At 40.2% G+C, this 21779-nt stretch overlaps 1 protein-coding gene across 3 annotated transcripts in view; it reads right to left on the minus strand.

The window, feature by feature from the left end:
• CRACD (capping protein inhibiting regulator of actin dynamics) overlaps positions 1 to 21779 on the minus strand; it is a 129573-nt gene that overhangs the window by 19327 nt on the left and 88467 nt on the right. For all 3 annotated transcript variants that reach the window (XM_071743477.1, XM_071743476.1, XM_071743478.1), the window contains one exon: positions 8614 to 8749. In XM_071743477.1, the coding sequence (XP_071599578.1) occupies positions 8614 to 8749 (136 nt within the window). The remainder of the gene's footprint in view (positions 1 to 8613; positions 8750 to 21779) is intronic.

Genomic DNA, 21779 nt, shown 5'->3' on the forward strand with positions numbered 1-21779 from the left:
TTTTGCAAGCTTTCAGTGAATTTTTAAACACTCCTCTTTTTTTTTAAACTATGTTCTAGGTTAATACTTTGTTTAAACAAGCTACTTATAAAACCTTACTGATGCAAAAAAGTGAGATAATGAGCCAAGTATACACTTAGAAGTTAAACAGCCCCAAAGGCAACCTTTTTCCTCTCCAGGCCCCAAACCCTGCACCTCATGCATCTGTAGTTCTTAAAGATATCGTAATTGTAACATTTAGTTGCAAGTTTTAAATGTTAAGGGTCTGGCATAAACCTGCCTTAAAGAAGGCAAATTCTCAAAGGACAGGACACTCAGGTTCTTTTCGCTGCTTGATCTCATAGGAAGAGTGCACAAACTCCTGTCTGCTCATCCTTACGTGCACTGACACATCACTGCTTCTGCAGAGAGAAGTTTATGCAAGGGACATTCAGTAGATGAATGGATAAAAGAGCTTTCCCACCATTTATTTTACTTTTTGAAGTAATTTACTCTCAAGGGTTACAAGAAAGTACTCTTGAATCATATCAAGTGTAGGATGAGCATATAACACCTGTCATCTGGTAGGATAAACTGGAGAAATGACATCCCTGGCTACTGCAGAGACACACCATGCAGACTTTGAAAGTGAACTTCTTGCAAAAGAGTTAGAAGAAGTTCTCTAGAAGGGCAAATGGAGTAAGGAACATTTCCTATTTTCATTAAATATTTCAAGGAATTATTCCCAGGAAGGAAGGAACTGTGGATTTCTTTTCCTGATTTACTCTCTTTCAAACACAGAAAATTCTCCAAAGGAGATCTCTCATTTCTGTCTTGTGTTACTGTGAGCATCTAAAGCTCAGCACTACTCAACTCAACACTTTCTATTTAGTGGGAATGTCAGGTACACAGATGGACCCCTGACATGAACTTGCTGCTGAAAATTGAAGAGGATTGGAGTAGATAGCCTGAAAAACAAAGTTGAGTGTTTTGGGGTTTTTTTCCTATAGCACAAAACCGGTAGCATGGCTTAGGTGAGCAGCTCTCAAGGGAAGATACACCTTAGTAGCAGTAGATGGACCTCTAAAAGGATTCAGGTCAGATCAGTCTTGCTTGGCATCATTGTCCAGTGGACTAAGCTCTTACATAAAGTTTACCCACGTTACCCCAAAATATTACCAGATTTCTATGTTGAACTATAAAGACAAAAATATACGCAGAGATGCCTCATAATTAGGTTAGTAAAGTAGAAGTTTTTCTCAGTCTCCTCACTGAGATAAGCATTAGTTATTCCCATTTGGATTTTGGCAGAAAGTAGTGAAATTCATCTAGTACATAGTTTTGGCACAGTGGGCAGTTTAAATTTTTCTTCCTATCTCGGGTACTTGCAGTACACCCATGGTCTAAAGGCAAGGGTTTCACCAAGTCCTTTCAGGCTTTTGTGTTAGCAGTGCAAAAAATCTTACACATTTCCACTGCATAAATGTGAGATGGAGAGATCAAGCAGGTATCTAATAGATAGTATGAAGGCTGTAATTTTACTCTTCCTGCAGGCCCTCTGATGCTAGCAGAAAATGACTTCAGAATAGCTTTTTAATATGGTAACATGTTTTCTAAGTTGAGACTGCTCCTTTCTTCTTACAAAAGCCATACTCCTAGACAAACAGTTTTTCCAGGCAGAAAAGTGGAACTGTCAGCATTACCTGAGCTACCAAGAAACTAAGGGTTTGTGCAGCTGTTACATGGTGAGAACATGCACACATCTCTACATATTGCTTGCAATGTGTTTTGGAGGAAGGGATGGTGTGTTGCTCTTTAGAGCTTCTGATCAAATCTTTAATCTACTGAGTGTGCAATGCACAGGAGGAGTTGTGTGATGATGAAGCTATTGTAGGGAATGGTCTGTGCTTTAGAAATTATGACCTTTGTAATTGTCACCAAAGATGCTGGAGGGCTCTGCTGTAAGAACATGTACTTGTGTATATAGAAGTTTAAAATGGTATTCTTATTTTCCTGGTATTTCCAGGAAATAAGAATATCCTCAATATTTATGGACTGTACACAGAGTTTAAAAAAAATACTTCAAATTTTTAAAGGGTTATTTGTTTGGACTTCCATAAATTAGTTTGAATTTTAAAGAAGAAACTCTAATAGCCAGCCCCTCACACGACTTCCAGGACAGAAGGCTCTTTTCCATATTACTTATTTGGCGAAATTTTAAAACAAGTTTCACTTAGATGGACACAACTACGTCTCCCATTGGCCACTTTCTTTTGGTGACTTCTAATCTCCAAAACTGGTGCTGAAAACCAAATGTCAGAATCTCAAATTATTGTTACTGCTGAGCAATTTTATTGCTTTCAAAGAGAAATGCAAAACCTGCTCCTTGTTCTTTTTTAAAATGTGTTTATACTGTAACTACAGTACATTTATCCTGTTCCCCCCAAAATCATACAAGCAATTTAAGATGCAAGGCCATTGAGAAGAGGCCATGTTCCCTGTAAAGAAGCATCTTTAAATTCATCAAATGCTTCACTTAAACATATATTTCTGAACACAAAAATATAAAAACCTCTACTTGAGAATTCCCTGTGCTGCCAGCATGTGGATGGTGGTTGCCTAGGGAAGATTATTTGCAGCACTTGTCATCAGAAGTTTCAGGCATGACATTTTGTTCTTGTGCCCTTTTGGAAGTCTCCATGGCTGCATACTGTTCTCAGTTAAATGAACCTGGTCCCTTTTGCCTTGTGCAAGAAGGCTTATAATCCAACAGCCAGAAATTAGCTGTCAGCTAGAAGCAGAAGGAAAGAGATTAATATTTCCCACCTGCCATCTTGTACTTCCACCTTATGGACTCCAATGACCTTTCCCAGTCCCTCAGTTTGCAGCCAGTAACAGGCATTTCCACAGGACCTACAAACCCTTCCCAGCAGCACAGCCACCACAAACAGTAATTACACCAAAAACAACAGCTGGAGGAACCACCTGCACTGGGGACCTCCTGAATGGGGTCACCAAGATATTCTCCAGACCAGCTTTATCTCATCCCTGAATTCTTTTCTATGAGGCTCAGAAGTGCACAAGAGTTTGTGTATTCACACCCATCCTGCACGGCCATCGGTGCAGGTGCCACTCAACCTAAGGTGAGGGCAGGGCTGCACATCTTATAAAGGCAAAGACATATTGGGAATTCAGAAAAAAAAAAAGTTTGCACTCATCTGATTTATAAAATCTTCCTCAGCTACTGCAACATGACACAGGCCCACTTTCATTTCATATAACATAATTTGCCAAAGTGTGATACCATTTACCTGCCATCTCTATGCCAGCTTACCAGCAGTAACTTCAGAAATTAAACTCCCACGTTAAATTGCTCTGTACTGGTTGGCACCTGCAGCAAATTAAAAAGCTTCGACTTTCAAAGCACTCTTTGTGTTTGCATAGGAAATGGCAGAGAACAAACTTTCCATATTAACCAGCAGAGAGCCCAGATTGGGCTGTACATCTCCTCTTTCACTTTAATTTGGCTCCTCTTCTGTGTACCTGCCTGCCTGCCTGCATGTTGGATTCAGCCCTCTGAAACCACATCATTCCTATGCCTCTGTGCCTGGAGTGAAGCCAAAACCAGATCCACTGAGTTGCTTACTCTGTTCGGTTTAAAATCACGAAAACAGAGTGTACTATTTTAGCTGATTCCATTCAAACATGTCTTACAAGAAGTGCTGGTAATATCTGGCCTTTTCAGATTTCTATTTTTCACGTCTGTTTGCAATGCCCCCATATATAAGTAAATTAAATTATGTTTTCTATCTACAAATAATTGAGAAATAGTTAGTTCATCAAGAATAGTTGCCCTAAGAAGTACCATACTGTTGAAATTCTTCTTGGCATTGTACAGTCTCTCACAGTGACCCATAAGTCAAATGCCTTGGGAATATCTAAGAAGAGGGTGAGCCTGTACTAAGATTTTTCATGTAATAAATGGTGATTTGTGGCATCTGAGGACTCAGAGAGTCAACAGCCACTTGGGAACTTTCATTAATTTGCTTTGTTGCTCTTTGAACAAATAAATATTTTGCAGACAACAGTGCTGTGTGACAATGAATTATAAAGTCCAACATCCATAAAGAAACACTTGTTTTGGTTTGAAAGTGTTATTAGTTTCAACTGATGCTCAGGTGTTCTCATGCCATGAAAGACTGAGTAACTCTCCTCTATTAATTTTCTCTATTCCACTCACAATTTCATGCATCTCTATCCTATCCCCTCACTTAACATTTCTTTTCTATGCTGAAAGAGATTACTTGATGTTTGTTGGGTTTTTTTTTGTTTGTTTGTTTTTTTAGGGTTTTTTAATGGAAGTGAGTCCCATTCTTTATACAAATGGGAAAATCTGCAGCACATTTAAACAAGAAAAGCACCCCACATATGTGATTCTTCTTTTCTTTTTTTCTTTTTCATTTTTAAAGCAAAGAGAGAGGATAAAGTGGGAAGCATCATGTGAGAAGTTATAATGATACAGCTGGAGGTTCTAGTAGGTAAACTAGATGTAAATCTACTTAGAAGTAGATTTTAAGTAGACACTTAGAAGTGTCCTGGGTATAAGATGGAGAGAACTGTTCCACTCTCCACTGCTGGAGCATCAGGTGGTTTGGGGCATTACACTTCAAGAAGGATTTTGGGAGAGTCCAAAATAAAAGAACAATGAAGCAGCACACTCTATCTGAAATGACAAAGCATACCTAGAGAGATTTATTTGGAGCAAACCTAGATGCAAATGAAGATTTCAGTATACAGTAGCAAGAGACTACATACAGATGCTCATGTGTTAAGAGCAAGACTTTCTGGAAAAGCCTGAAGCTACTCAGACGATCTGAGGCTTTTGTCACCTGAGCCTCCCCTTGTAGTGTGCCAAAAGTAAAAGAGATATGAGCAGGGAAACTGGAAGCTCATTTCCAGGGCTCAACATGATCACAGGAAAAAGGGAGTCTGCCACAGTTATGCTAGCATGGTTAAGAAAAAATAATAAATTCAGTTTATGAAGTGAAAAAATTTGTCATATGTGATGAAAACAATTAGGCCGCAGTTGCACTAGAAAATACTGGCAATGAAAAAATTTATTGTAGGAAATAAAAACCTGTGCAATCATACAGTGAAAATTCACTCCCAATGCTACAAAATACAGAGCACCAAGTTAAAAGATGATAGCTCTGAGATTTAGGAAATAGGTTTGTAATCATGCTGAGGTCTGGGCAATACCAGAGACAAAAGGAATGGCTGGTAGAATACAGAGGTTGCAATGCACAGCAGAGGAAGCACTGGCCTGATCATTAGCTAAGATATGTTAAAGATTTAAAGAAATGGGATCTAAAAGTGAGCAGTCAGTCACTAGGTCTGACATGAAGAAAATGATTGAGGGAATTCATCATTACAAAGCCAGGAAATTTTAATGAGTTCAGCATTAAGAGTACCAGTGCCTGGGGTACCATTCTCTCTGTGGGAGAAGGTTCAAGCTGGCTTTCAACACTGGATCTTAAAAACCAGGTCATGATAAACCTCAGCAGATCCGAAGGAAAAGGAAAAGGCTGTTTCAACAACACCTGGAGCCCACACAACTTCATGGTACATAAAGGCTACTGGGGGTTAACAAGAAGCCAGGCTTTCCTCAGCCTGACTTCTACAACACACAAAACAACATGACTTCTACAACAACACCTTTAAACATGACCAAATCCGTTTATAGAAAGCCTGATAAGATGAATGCTGCCAATCTTATAATCCATAAAAAGATATGAGACCTGGTTCAGAAAGAACTACTTTACCTTGCACATGTAATCAGAAAGAGAATTTCCACAATAGGAAGCTGAACCAGAGCATATGCTGGCCAGCTGCCCAGGCAGCTACAGAGTTTTGCACCATTACACAACATATTTTGTGCATTCATCAACACTCCAAAGTCAGCAGAAATGCAAGGTGAGAAGGGGAAAACACTTTGGTGGTCAGCAAAATGAGATCCATCACCCTTAATATTAAATGGCTTGTATTTCTACCCTGATTTCAAAACCCTTTCACCAAAGCATGGCACCTCTTTCAAAGAAAGAGCTTCCAGGAAAGTTTTCTGCATAGCTTCCCAAAAATTAATGCAAACGGTTAAAATCTACAGAGCTTTTTGTCTCCATTTTCAGTACAAGTTCAGAGCCAGTACAGGGCACTGAATCCTGGAAACTTCTCTTTACTGAGGAGAATCCTGCCAGGGAAACGGGAACTGGAAGTGCTGTGCTTCCACTGTGACACACAGGCCTGAGCAAACCCACAGTAACGTTGGTGGCTTAGCAATGGTTTTATCAGAAACTGGCTGCAGAATTGGTTTTAAGGAGTGGAACACTCTTCATAACAACTCTCTCCTCTCCTTCCACCATTTGAAGAAATTCAGACATTCTTATGGGAATGAACTTGCAGAAAGAGACTTCAAGGTAGGTGCAAGCTTCTGATATCAGAGAGCAAGCATCAGGGTTTTCTGTGATCACAGAAACAAAGCTCCTTTTAGAACACCACAGCAGAAAAAAAGGATGAGCTATGAAGTGGTGAGCATATAAAACCTTCATACAGGAATGATAGTCTAATTAACTAGTCAGACCTGGGACCCAGCTCTAAGGTCAGCCTAAAAATGTGCAACAGGATTTTGGCATGTGTCCTGGTTTGGGGATGTTAAACCCTGACATCAGGATCTTGTCCTAAAACTCAGGGAGTGGCCTAAGGACATCATGACTAGGGAAATGGTTGACAGTCATGTGCTGGACAGCAGGTTTTACAGGTACAAGAGATGGCCCCCGGGCTTGTTATACAGAGCCTTTCCATGGGATTATGAAAAAAAACCAAAACATGGATGTTTAGATGGGCATGTAACTTCTGTGTAAACATGTAAATAGATAAAAGTGCAGTTTACAATCTATTGTCTATTTCTTTCCTGACTGAATGGATTGCTCTGGATATCACCACCAGCAGCAAAGCAGGACAAGCTGAACTGTTCTTACAGGCTGGTTTGCAGCTATACCAAAATGATAAAAATGAGCTACTGTTTTTCAATTTTAAATAAAAATGTAAGCAGACTTTTGACATCAAGGAGCTGAAACAACACTCCTCCCTAAGATACATGCAAGTAGCCACACCAAAAAAAGGTTTATACATCATCTGCATGAGCAAGAGAGCATAACTGGCTGTTCATTTTGTGATTTTCAAGAGCAGCTATTTTTGCTTTAATTTTCCTGAGTTGCCATTTGCTCAGTGAAGATGAATGTTACCATCTGCAGTAATTGTACTTTTATCACGTCTCTGAGTTTAGTGATGGCAATAATCCCCATTGGGAATTTTAAGGTGAGTTTGGAAATGAGAGAAGCTACTCCTACAAAGTGAAAAGATGTTCAGAGAAAAGCTGATGTACTGAAGCCAAGACCACAGATCCAACAGAAGTCAGTGGGCTTTGTACCCAAAGAACAGTCAAGCATTCTGCAAGACAGGTCCAAGTACCTCAGGTCTTTGCCCAGAGTCAGCAGCCATTTAAAATATAATGATTTCTAGCCTGCATGGAATGCATGGAATCTACCTGACCCAGGGAAATTTAAGCTGAAAAACCAGCACAGAGAAATTGGAGCTGTCCTAGTGTGGTTTCTACTTCAAAGTTCACTCACTGTCAGCAGAGCCAATGCTGTTCAGGTGCTGAGTCTGCTGAGAGCACCCAGCAGGAAGAGGAAACAATTTCATCCTGAAGGTCAAATGTGTCTATTGTGCATGATCTCTCACTCACCAGAAAAGATCTATGACTGCAAGTAGCCTTCGGAAGGAAAAGAAATTCACAGCATTTTACTGGTCAGCTACAAGGTAATGGCACATACACCTCATTAAAAATTTATCAGCATTTTGACAGGACATGTCAGCATCTTGAGCAATAAACTGAAAGGTGCTTCTGAAGGACACCTCTTTAAAGGTCTAGATTGGCAGAGTGCTGGGAATCTTACAAATGCACAAGAACCAAACAAATAAATTAACTACAGCACTAATGGGACAGAGCTCTGGAGGAGAAAGCAGGTCATGTAAGGCTGTTCAGAAGCAAATAACCAAATATATTGCTTATGTAGTTACTTATGTGCTGTTTGCTTTGGAGAAATAAATATATCCACCTTCATGAGAAACACTGAAAGGACTGGGAAGAAAGAGGAAACAAAAAAGCAATACATATAAAAGGACAACTAAATCAGCTTTGCAAAGAAGTCTCATTCTGCATGCCATTCCCTGTCACCAACACCACCCTCATATTTTCACTCAGTACTTATATGTAGGTTTTAGGGCAGATCAGGACATGTCAAAACCATAAGTTCAATTCAAATGAGTTCCACAAAATGCTGACATTTCTGCAGACTTGCTTGCAGCATCACTGTCCTACCTTTCGAGACCAGCACTGAGATCTTCTGCAAGTTACCTCAATTATGTACGTGGCTTTTGACCAGAGACCATAGAGGTCTGAGAAATTGCCCCAAGACTACTGAAAAAGCAGCCCATCTTTATCCACATTTAACACATTCTGGTGACCATTTTCCAGCCCATTCTAAATATTTTTAGCCGCTTATAACTTCTTACCTGAAGAGTTTTGACTTTTCCTAAAACGTTCTCCTGTGACATTGCTTGGATGGCCTGTTCACTCTCTGTTCTCCCATCAGGTATAAAAATACTGTCATGGGAAAAAGCTCGACTGCCCATAGAATAATGGGAGGACCTGGAATTAAAACAGTTAATAAGCAAATAAGCAAAGCAATTAATTTATGAGTCTTCATATCATAGCTGCTCTGTTGTATAAGATTTCTCCTCACCCCTGCCTTCTCCATAAAAGCTTTGAACATTCCCAGAAAACAGGTATCCAAACATTTTTCTTATCGAAAGTTTCACACGTTATCTCTTCACATACAGTTTTCTTTCTCAGAAGAACATTGAGGGGGTGTTTTTAATAGGCATGTTGAGAAGTTCAACTGATTTTCTTTAGGAGTCTCAAATCTAAATGTCACTTTTAGGATACAGGGTAGAAGATGATGATGATGCATACACCCATTAACAGCCTGTATATTTAAGAAAGCTGCAATTGTGCTTGAGCCAAGGCACAAAAGAAAGATACCAGGTCCCAAGCAAAGGTAGAACTAGAACACAAAAGGAGGTAACACACTATTAACCAACTTCTAAAGGGTTACCTCTGATTACTTAGCTGTTCCCATCACCAAGAGTATGATCTCACTGACACTATCATGTCATTATCAGCCCTCCAAACTGATATGAAGCTTATTACACCGTCCCATGTGGGTATGATCAGCAACAAAGAGTGAGAGATGTGTTACTGTTAAACTGGATACCCATGTAAATTTTCTGGTTATATGGGTCTTTTACATCCATGGCTAGAAGGGATTAAACAGAAAGTGGGTTTATTTACTGGAGTTCCTAAAGGCTCATCAAGAAAACTGAGAAGTAAAATAAATAAAGATTTGTGGGTTGTCATTTTGGGGCCTGGGGGACATTCCGAGGGAAAACGTTTAAGTTTGAAAGTTATGTTTTATCTCATCTAGAATACTTCATGGTGAGTGGAAAGCCAGTAAAATACCAACATTACAAAAGCCATAGCAGAAGAAAACTCAACTGAGAAGTCTTCTTCTAATAACCCATTGGCAAATCTATGGAAGCCATTTACAGCTTCAGTAAACAATCTGGATAAAAAAATAAATATAATTTTAATAGCAATTTAACTAAGACAACATTCTATGTGTGATACAAACATTATAAACAAATATTTCACCTAAACCAAGGAAGATGATTCTTCCAGAGAGGGATAAGAAAAAAACCAGGAAAAGTTAAAACCTCATATACTTATGAAAGTGAGTATATAATCTTGTTGTCTCTTCTAAAATGTGCTAAATGTTAATAAAGCACTCAAAATATTTCTACTTATACTTCAAAAAAATTTTGGAATGTATTTATTACATTTCTATGAATACTTTTTCCTGGGGTATAGAAATAATCTTTTTAAGTAAAAATGATATTTTCTTACCAAGAAGTAATGTTATACAGGATTGCGTTAACCTTGTATAACTGATGAAATAAGTTATCTTTGACTTTTACCACAAAATTTCTTACAGGTATCCTGAAAATAATAGGTAAAAAGCCACCCACAATCTCTTAATCTTTCCAGTTTATATTTAAAACACATTTGCACTCGCAAAATAAATCATCCAGGCTTTTAGAGAGAACACACAGAGCCCTCTATATTATTTCTTCTTGCATGCAAGCACAGACTTAATGAAAAACTATTTTTAACCCAAAATTAATATTTGAACATCATACTTTGTTTGAAACAAACCAACACATAATGAAGAAAAGACACGGTCAATATTTCATAGCATTTTTAGCTATCAAAGAGGGTGAACATTTAACTGGTGCTAATACTATGATATATTTCAGGTTTTTTTGCTTTTTTTAAAATAAAAAACACAGCTTGGTTGCGTTGGGCTGCTGAGGGTAATGCACCTTCTTCTGGAAACCTTTTATTCGAGAAACCATGAAAGTTTATTTTTAAGCCCTCTTCTGAAGGGTTTCTATACATACAGAATGGTCCTGACTCAGCCTGTACGCAAAGCCATGGTAAAACTGTGTGGCATTGCAATACATCGAAACTTCCCTCATCTCCCAGGAATCAGTCCATGAACCAGTTTCAGGAATTCCCCTTAAACAGAGACAGATTCCTAGCAGGGCTGCTCACAAAATGAGTGGTTTGACATGAAGCTGGGGGAAAGTCAGGTTTTCCATACAACCATGTAGGTCTGTTTGAACTGAAAGCTCCAGCAGTGCATGCATCAAGGGGGAAAAAAAGAGTATTCACAGTCAAGACTGAGGGGAACATGCAAAATTTGACAACCTAGCCCATACCAACTCCTCCATAATTTGCATGCTTCAATAGGTGAAGAAGTTGCCACAAGTGCAGAGGACAAGGTCTCTGGGAATTCACAGTTCACTGCCTACCTTAGAGCTGAGAGATCTGCTGAGGATGAATAGTCCAGGTTATACTGTGCTCCAGAGAGGATCCTCTCTCAGATTTTCCCAGCAATTCTGTGTCTCAGATATTTGTGGCTTTGTCTCCCAGCTATTCACTGTGAATATTCTCCCTTTTTACTGTCCAGTGGGTTGGTGTTCTCATACTTAAAATTAGACACCTGACGTTTGAATCCCTATTGTTTGTGGCAACTAATTAGTAGGCGAGGCTTGCAATTCAGACACCCAAGAGTTTAGTGACTTGTTTGCACATTGTTCTTGACTTTCCTAATGAGTCTGCTAATATTTAAGTCAGGAACAGCCAAGGTGCAGCTTCTGAACTGAACAGGGTTTGTTAGCAGTTCAAACCCCCAAAATCTCAACGGACCAGCAGTCCCTGAAATGGACTTTTTGCAAAGGCATGTCACAATATGACAAGGGGGGGTGGTTTCAAACTGAAAGAAGGGAGATTTAGATTAGACATTAGGAAGAAATTCCTTACTGAGAGGTTGGTGAAGCACTGGAACAGGTTGCTCAGGGAGGTTGTGGATGCCCTATCCCTGGAAGTGTTCAAGGCCAGGCTGGATGGGGCTATGAGCAACCTGGTCTAGTGGGAGGTGTCCCTGCCCATGCAGCAGGGTTGGAATGGGATAATCTTTAAGGTCCCTTTGAATCCAAACCATTCTGAGATCCTGTGATGAAAAGGGAGACTGCTGAGGACAGTGCTGGTGAACTCCTTAGGACATGGCTGAGGATGATAATATTCACCATAGTGCTACAGAGCTGACATTCCTTTTTTCACTCTCCTAATATTCTACTTTCAAAAGGACTGAACTTCTTTTAAGTCATAATACAGCATGAATAATTGAGTTTCCATTCCTGCTACAACCATTCCCACATCTGAAGATTTTCTCAGAAGTCTTTATACAATACCATGCTCACAATCCCCAGCTACAGTGGGCTTCAGCAAGCCCTCCCCTCAATTAAAAAGCATGTTGGCAGCAGGACTGGTTTTCCATAGACTCATGGTGTGGGCTATAGCTGTAGCTGTGGTTGAAGGTGATACAGTTTCAAACTGCAATATCACTTCCCAGAGATGTGGGAAAACAAGTGGCATCAGTTTATGAGCACTTCTGTTGATAATAGTGACAATGACACTTCAGAGGCTGTTTGTGCTGAAAATAATTGAATCATCGTCTGACTCACTTCCAGAAACCTGAGTGAAATAAATGAATTATGGATGTGCTATAGCAAAATACAAAGCGCTTTTAGCAAAGCCTTAAAGATATTCTCTCTGAAGATGTGTTGCAACCTGAGTATCATGTTCCTGTTCCAGTTCCAGTACACAGATTTTCAAAATTAATTAATTTTCTCATAATCAAAGCAAAGTTAAATTCCATCTGTTCACAGAGGCTTTGTGACACACCCGTGTCCCTCTTTGAAATCCTGAAGATAGGTAAGAATACTTGGTTTCTCAGCAAAACTAAGAAGATAGTTTTCACTTTTTGTTAATACAATTAAATCACCAAGAACTACTACCCTTTAGAGAATTTATGAGGGGTTCTTTGAAACACATGGGACGGGATATGTCTTTTAGCTTCAGAGTACCCCAAGTGCATAAAAACACAGCAGAGCCAAGCATCCCACGTGATTTTTACAAATTATGAAGCCAGATGTGTCAAAGTGGTGTGGACTAGAGAAAAAAATGGAGCACAAAGACCACACCAGCACAAAGCCAGGTTTAACTGTATTTAGCTGCAAATAAAGTTGCATAGAATACATCTCATCCCTAACTGGCTTTCTTCTGCACAGTGCCTGCTCATGGTTCACATGAGACAGAATTCAGAGAGCTGTTCCGGCTAAATAACTAACTCAAAAAACCACCAGAAAACCGAACCTCAAAACTCCAAATCCCACACAGCCTCCTGGTTTGGCTGAGTGAACACTGCCAGCATTCATGCCAGCTGCATGGCCAGAGAACTTCTGGAAAGAGTTGAACAACTGCAGTCCAGACTTCAGTCAGGTCATTCTGCTGTGGGAATGCATCCATAAGTACATCAGAATATGTGCTGGGGCAACACTGCACAGAACACAGGGCTAAGTTTACCTTGGTACTGGTGGCTATTCTGTTCTAGACCCCATTATGCTCCAGAGTAACTTTTCCTCTCAAAGACCAGTGTGGGGTCCTTAAAAAGGGGAAGTTTTGGCAGCAGGGAGCACTGAGCTCTCAGCTCTTGCATAATCCTGAATCAATGCAGTACTGTAGTACAGAAAGCTCATAACACCAATTGCCTCTTCAACGTGTCATAAGTGTTCCTCCTACTCTGATATTAAAGAGTTAGAAATAGAAAGTGGAAAATAAAGGGGAAGGATGAGTTGTTCTGTTCTTTCATGTTTGTAGAGATCATCTCAAAAAAAAAAAAAAACAAACCCCAATCTCATGACTTTCGCTGTTGTAGATTTCCACTAAAAATAATTTTGTAATCAGTGGAGAACAGAGCCAACCTTTTAACACACAGTATTTTTAACACTAAAAAAATCACAAAGCATGCAAAGCAAGAATGAATTTGTTTTAGCCAGGTATTGACCCTTGGTATAATCCCTTCAAAGGCATCTGAGAGTCACCTCTCAGAATAGTGCCCCAGGGAAATGACAAGTGCAGTGATAGGATGCCTTCGCTGAGTGTTTTGTTTTAAAAAAAGAAATCTAATTCCAACCCTTTGCATTTCCCACAAATGTCCCCAGGGCAGCTAGAGATGAAAAACATAAATTGCATTTTCTAGTCATTCCAGAGATGCATTAACACTGTAATAGAGGAAAATGGATTGTAATTCTGAGCTGTATTTTTAGTGTCCTCTCTTTCATCTGTCATGCTGGAATGTGAGTTTCGATTCTAACTCACGCATGGATGGGGAATATTTTCTGTGCTGCAGCATAACTGAGTTACAGCTGTGCTCAGGCAGCACATTGCTTCATTGTATTAACAAACCCACAAGCACGGTCCTTACAAACTGAAGAGGCAGAAGGGAGATTGTTTTGTGGTTGGTTTTTTTTGTTGTTGTTTTTTTTTTTTTAGTAGAGTATTCTAAAGATTCTTTTTTTTATAAAGTTAACTTAAGGTCCATTTCTGTGCTCAATCCAAAGACGTATCCATACTGCCTTTGCAAACTGCTGATGCTCAGGGCAATAACTGGGAAAGCTGCACAGACCCTTTGTTATGACCCACCAGTCCCACTGACACCAACACCCTATTTTGCAGCTGGTAGCTCTGCTCACTTCAGAAGATGCCATGCAGCATTATCTTACACGAAGTTAATAACATAACTGAAGTCATGATCATTAAGGGCATATAAAGTAATCATGGAAAGTGTTGGGGCCCTGAGTGCCTTAATGAGCTTTAATATCCCTGATCAGCCTCCCTTGGGATCTCCACCCACACACATGGGTCCAGAAGCTCCACTTCAGACCACAGTTGAGGCTTTGGTCCATGCCTGAGCTATGCTGGAGGAGTTGTGCTCTCCAGCTCAGCCATGGCCATGAAGCCCTTGATCCAGACCTCAAACATCAGTCTGCCTTTGGTCTGCCTTCTCACTGTGGACTTGCAGGGTGATCAATGGAGCTGATTCTGACCTCCAGACTAACTTTCTGGCTCAGCTTTAGGCCTGCCTTAACATCCAGATATTGCCTTATCCATACTCTTTGTTGGACCTGGCCACCATCCCAGAATCTGTCCTGCTTGTCTCACTATGGAGATGGGGCCCTGGGTGGTGAGGCCCCTAGACCCTGCTCTGCTGCCCCTACACTTGCTGCCTCACCTGCCTTCCCTGGGGGAGCAGCTCTGCCCTTGCAGCTTCCTGACAAGAAGGTAATGAGGTGGGACTTTGCACACGAATCTTATGGAAATACTCACAGACTCCTCCAACCTTGGAAAGTCTCAGTATGCAGAGCAAAGAAAGTCATCACTCTCTTTTCTAGTAATTCTGCAGCCCAACAGTTTGAGGGTTGTGGAGAAGCTGACAGTTGTTACAGGAAAATCCAGGCCAGTGGAAGGAACAGGGCTCTAAATGATCCAACTTTCACTTATGACCTGGCAATTCACGGAGTGTGACACTCTTCTACCAAACAGCAGCACATCTTTATGCAAAATTTGCTATAAAATATGGCAAACTGAAGAAAAACTATGTGAAAAGTCTAAGACTTGGCAGGAATAAGAGTTATAAAGTGACTGCATTTAGCTCATAAGGAAGGAAAGGAAGAGGAAAAAAGACAGCACATTATGCTACAGGTAACAACTCTACTCAGTTCAGGACACCAGCCCTCAACCTTACCAGGTGCAGAAAATGCAGCTGCCATGCAGAATCTGCAAGGAAGGATAAAATGTTTAGGAGAGGGAATGCAATGAAATAATCCGAAAGGGAGGTAAGGGAAATGGACTACTTCAGGAAGGCTCTCCCCACTCCTCTGCCCTGACCACTTGCCACTCAGTACATGTCAGAAAAGGCCACTGAGACGTTGCCTGTGGTTTCTACCCTTTCTATTTTGCTCAGCTGCAAAATAGATTTCAGAACAGGTGAAAGGAACAAGTCTAATTTCACCAACCTCTGTAATGAATCCCATAAAAGTATCCATGCAAATGAAGAACTGAAGAGACCAGAGCTGCCCTTTGCCACAACCCTTGCTTTCTTGTAGCACCCCTTCATTCCTGCAATAAACCTTATAACCCAGAAATGAGAAACTTGTTCAATATGGATCCATGTCAGCTGGTACAAGTGAGGAAAATACAAGCATTCTTTATTTCTAAAAGTCTTACAATGTTCATGTGTTTCTTTGCTTTTCTTGGGCTTGAAGAGATACTGAAATTACAGTGCTGCTAAGACTAAGGCTTTAGAAGAAGGTGGACACCAAGCACCAAGGCAAACTCCCAGGAGTCAGGAAGGCATTAAAGGTGAACCTCTTCAGTAAAAGTGAGGCAATGGCAAGGGAAATGAGGAGACTGACAAAAACTAATTGCAGAAATCAGGCTGATAAGCAAAAGAAAAAAATAATTTCCCAGTGTAAAAAAAATGGATGTGACAGAGGGAAGATGTCTTGCAATAGTGGCTGAAATTGTTCAAGAACGAATCAGGATATTCCCCTGGATCCAAAACACCTATTATCTAGGTGTGGTTGTTTTAATGTTTAGCCATCAGGACTTAATGCACAGCTATACTAGCAGCTAACAAACCAATACATTAAATAAAGTTTTAATATCCTCCGTATTTTAATAAAGTAGGTTCTTGCAAGTTGTCATTTATAGGTTGTTGGGTTTCCCTCCTCCCTGCTCTCAAAATTAGCAACTGAACAGCTGATCTGCTGATGAATCATTTTCATGAGATGAGCTCTAACAGTCATGCAGAAAAACAATATACAGGTATTAAAAGATTATACATTAGGCTTATAATTTTGTGTCTTCAAAAAGGAAGACTGAACTTTTTTTGAAAATATCATGAGCTACATTGGGAAAATTTGGGACAGATTTTACAACATCAAAAACTTTGATAATGAATCTTTGTGTCGTGCTGCTGACTGAACTGCACCAAATTTGATGTTTACTGGTAGTACAGGAATGCTAAGAAAAGGCAACTGTAACATCTGTCCTACTCTTTTCATTGCCACCTGCCAAAGTAACATTTTTCAGGTGAAGCACAACACCCATTGAGGTGGGTGAAAGTCTGAGCTGGAAGTAAACATCCTGTGAGAGTAGGGGGTGGGACGGCTGAGGAACAAACATCAAGTCGGGCATTAAAAAGACTGAGTGGTTTCTCCTGATGATTATTCTTTTTTGCCTTAGCTAATCAATCACCACCTATTCTTTCAAGGTAACATGTCACCTGAGCAGTAATAAAAGAGTCACTTGAGAGATAAGGAAAATATAATTACATATATTTTTCAGGCCAGTCTCTATGACAACGAGAGTGAATGCCATTGATCAACTGTTGCTAACCAAGGCCACATTTGACGCAGATGAGTTGTTCTCATTCACATGAGATGCAACATTAAATTAAATATTCAGAAATTAAGATGGAGGTACAAGCGGTGGGTAATAATGAATAAAATTTATCACCTCCTAAACCCAGCTTACATAATATACTGTTATTGGATGAGTAGAAGACCACAAATACCTACAGAAATTCCCAATCTGAGTATGATGTTTAGAAAAATCAGATGAATAATCTTGACTGGGAAGAATCACAGAAAGGGTGGCTGAGCAATGCCACTCTTCTATCTCCAACTTCTGAGAAAATAAGCTCAAAAATACAGGTCCCAGTCTGCACCTCTCAGAGGAACCTGTGATTTATTTGTTGCATCTCAAAGCTGTGATATTACTTCTATCTAGGTATGCATAAATCCAATATAAATTGTATTCACAGTAATTTCACACAGGCTAAAACCAGAAAGTATATCTAGTGCTGTGTTTGGGTTTTTTGGGTTTTGTTTTTGTTTGTTAGTTTGGGGTTTTTTTTGGTCATTTTTTGCCCTCTTCTCTCATGAAGATGAAAGTTAAAAAGGGGCTGAAATTCTGTCGCTTTCTTGGCATTACTTGTTGCCATTATTCCCTCCTTGCTTACAGAGGACCAACTCTTCACTTAGCTTTTCTCCTATCAATACAGAATTCATAAAATGCCCATGTACTCAGCACTGGGGAGGCCACACCTTGAGTCCTGTGTCCAGTTCTGGGCCCCTCAGTTTAGGAAGGATATCGAGGTCCTGGAGCAGGTCCAAAGGTGGGCAACTGGGCTGGTGAAGGGACTCGAGCACAGATCCTATGAGGAGAGGCTGAGGGAGCTGGGGCTGTTCAGCCTGGAGAGAGGAGGCTCAGGGGAGACCTCATCACTCTCTACAACTCCCTGAAAGGAGGTTGGAGCCAGGTGGGGGTTGGTCTCTTTTCCCAGGCAACTCTCAGCAAGACAAGAGGGCACGGTCTCAAGTTGTGCCGGGGGAGGTTTAGGTTGGACATTAGAAAGAATTTCTTTACTGAGAGGGTGATCAAGCATTGGAACGGGCTGCCCAGGGAAGTGGTGGATTCTCCATCCCTGGAGATATTTAAAAAGAGACTGGATGTGGCACTCAGTGCCATGGTCTGGTAACTGCAGCGGTAGTGGATCAAGGGTTGGACTTGATGATCTCTGAGGTCCCTTCCAACCCAGCCAATTCTATGATTCTATGATTCTCCTCCATATTCTTTACACCCCTGAGTGATTCCTTGTTTGTTTTCACTTTCCATAAACTTCTTTTTCAAATTTCAATCCATTAAAGAGACAGTGGTTTAGCCATGTTGACAGCTATGCTTTCTATCCCTCCTCTGCCTGGAAGTGTTTGCCTGTGCCCTTTCTGGTCATTCAGACACAGAATTCAAAATTAATGCAAATTTATATTTTACAGATCAAACACCTCTTAGATAAACTACATCAGCTGTCTGGAATTTGTTGCTGATACCAAAACCCAACTGACTGATCAAATCTTGATCGTATTATTTCTGCTCTAAAACATACTTTGAGGAAGGATACCAGCAAAGTATCTACCAAGAAATATGTTGTGCAGATGCCCTGTCCCATGGGAGCCACATCCATTCATCACTGACATTCTTTCCACCACTGCCCTGAGCCTCTCCTTAGCAGAGGGAAGCCAAATTTGCACTATAAAGGCTGATGGTTGGTATGAAACCACTCTCTCCTTTCCTTCAAACTGTCTGTGGCATTTGGCTTCAGGTGTACACCACCAACAGAGCAGCCCAATCCACCCAGCTTCTGGGAAAAAAAAAAAAATTACCTTTAGCAACTTACTACACAAAGTCCTCTTAGAAGACAATGAAATGGATTATTTTTCCTCTGCCTTTTTCTGTTCTTTTCAAATTGAAAGAATGACTCTTGACATGGACAGGTGGGCTGCCCAGAGAAATTCAGAAGACTTCTGTTCTTACTAGGAGACTGCTGCTCACACAAGTCACAGCTCTGTAGAGATGCATGACCTGACTGCTGCTGCATCTTTGGCACTGTGACCCAGTTTGCCACCCCAGGGCCTTCCCCCTGGGAAGTTCTCATCATGAGCAATAAAACTCCTGATGCACCTTGGGAACACATCATACTTCTTGCTCAGCTTTGGTCTATAAACAGTTTATTGTTTGCTTTGCTTATCTCTACAGCTTGGTGATGAGAACTGTGCTAAACACCTTAAACCCACGTGAAGCCTGACTTTGAGTGCAGACACAGAGCAGATATTACAAAAAGTACTGAAATATCTTACTCCAGCTCTGCATATGCCCAGTTTACATGTGTAGAATTGGAGCTTCCTGGCAAGATATCAGGACAATTGTTAAGGAAAAATGATTCTGAAGTTCTGCTGGTAAACCTGTCAGAAACCAAACTTGAATTTGCAAGGGAATGTTTCTGACTTCTACAGTCATGGAAGTGACACAATGCAATTATACAATCTCTCTGAATTATCTCATGAAGTGCAATGAGGCTGCAGCTTGAATAGTAAATACCAACTTTGCTTGCTAAAATGGAATTTCAAAGAACTAATACATTTGGAGAAATCACACTGCTTAACCCTGAGATCCCTCCAAGCAGAAAAGAAGTTGAATTAAATAGCTGAGCAGCAATCACTGTACAGTTTAGCACAGCTCTACTAGGGAAAGAGCTGGGTGATTCACAGTCAAGCCACAATAGCAAATTCATGCTGAGGAAGGTTCAGCAAATACAAACACAGAAGAAAGTTGTTCACGAGATGGAAAATCTCTCACTTTTCTCCCTAGGCAGTCTTTCTCAGCATACAGGGGGGGGGACTGAGATCTTTAGGTGATTTTTTTTCATAAAGAGGATAACTTCATGTAAGCAGCCTGAGAAAAATTTGATAGGGATTAGGGAAAACTTGAATCTTAAATAAAGGAGTCTCATTTAAAGGACCAGCATATTCAAGAGGCTGAAGTTTGATGATATTTTCCCTAGAAAATCAATGTTGTCACACTTCAGTTTGAAAGTTCTGACAGGTCTACTTCCAGGTTCTTTGAAATTTGGCATTCAGCCTAACTAAAGGCTTTCTACCGTACCCCCTATAAAAAAGATGTAGTTCCTTGCTGACTCTGCACATCAACCCAGAATGACAAACTTTTTGCAGGGTGCCACACAGGTGCCCTTTCAGGTATGTCCTCACAATGCTTTTGTAGAGTCAACTGTGACAAATAAGACAAATATAATAGCTCACAAAGTGCCAAACCTAGCCTCAGAACAGAAGTTTCTGGCAATTTTAGTGAAGCTCCAAAAATGCAGTTTAACTTGCAATAAAAACTTCTATCTCCCAGTTCATATAGTTAGGAGAGAAAGTTAATTAATACAGTTTTAACTTCATAAACTCAAGAAGGGAAATATAAAAGTGGAAAAAGGAATTCCAGCCTTTCATGAGGCAGGGCACAACAAACAGATTTAGCAGACTTCTGACTTGGGAATTGCAAACCAACATGAACAAATAAATAGGTTCAAGTGTGCATACATCAGGGTACCAGGCAAGTTATTTGCATCTGATGAATCCAGGAAGCAGCTGTAAGAAGGGATGGACAGGAAGATTTCTCAGCCTGCTTCCAACTCAGCCAGTCAATATACACTATATGCAGATCACCTAAAATTGCTCCTGGCATGTCTGCATCACCCAGTTGGGCACAGTCTCCATCAGATATTCAGGCATTAGCTCTGAGCAGGCTTGTAAGCCAATACAGCACATCATGAAATACAAGCTTAGGTCATGGAAGCAATACAAATGTCTTCTTTAGCCTGTACTCAATTATTTGCTTGTCTCCACCTTCCTGAAGCAGCTTCTTTCCCTAATATCATTGCAAAATTACAACCTCCTTTCCCCAGAACAAACAGTTCACATGGAACATCTGTAGATAATAAATTAATGTACTTTACAGGCTGATGAAGAAATATAGCTCTATTAAGGCAATGGGAATGCACAACTAGAACTGTTATTAAGCTTTTAAAAATATACAGTTGTTGCACATTCTCAAAGAGTTTGAGGAGGATGGTTTTATAAAACTACCCAGAATTTTGGTTACATAAATGTACTATTGTTTATGTTTACTCTGGTACACTTCTATATGAATAATGGAAGGTATTGTAATATACTGTTGGGTTACTTGTAAACAACTGTGTATATTATTTCACTTAGGTAGCCTAGCTCTTCATTCAATTCACAAACATATGAAATCATAATAAAACCAAAAAATATATATTGAATGGATGCCACACTGCTGAAAACAGAAGAGGGTGGCAAAACCCAAAGCAATCTAATGCACTACACTGAAAATCTCTGCCTGTTGTAAGGCAAGTCACATGGCAGACACCACCTGCAAGCTGAAAATTACTGTCAAATCCCACCCATGTTTGGCCCACAAAGCCTGACAGGGAAAATAGAGTTCTAACTATTTCTAGCAGGCTAAGCCAGAAGCACCTCTCATGAATCACAGGCACAGAAAGAATTATTCCACTTGAGGTGAGTCGTGACACCCTGCACATTTGCCCTGTGATTTTAACTGTGCAGTCTGATTTATTCCACTGAAGAATAAAGTTAAATGCCTTTATCAATTAAAAAAATTAATACATTTAAAAACGTAAGCATTTCACAACCTCGCAAGGGTCTGCCACACGTTCACTTCAGCACTGAGGAACTGGATGAGTTCATAGAATCACAGAATCATGGAGCAG

Source organism: Heliangelus exortis, chromosome 4, assembly GCF_036169615.1.
Source record: "Heliangelus exortis chromosome 4, bHelExo1.hap1, whole genome shotgun sequence".
Lineage (NCBI taxonomy): Eukaryota > Metazoa > Chordata > Aves > Apodiformes > Trochilidae > Heliangelus > Heliangelus exortis.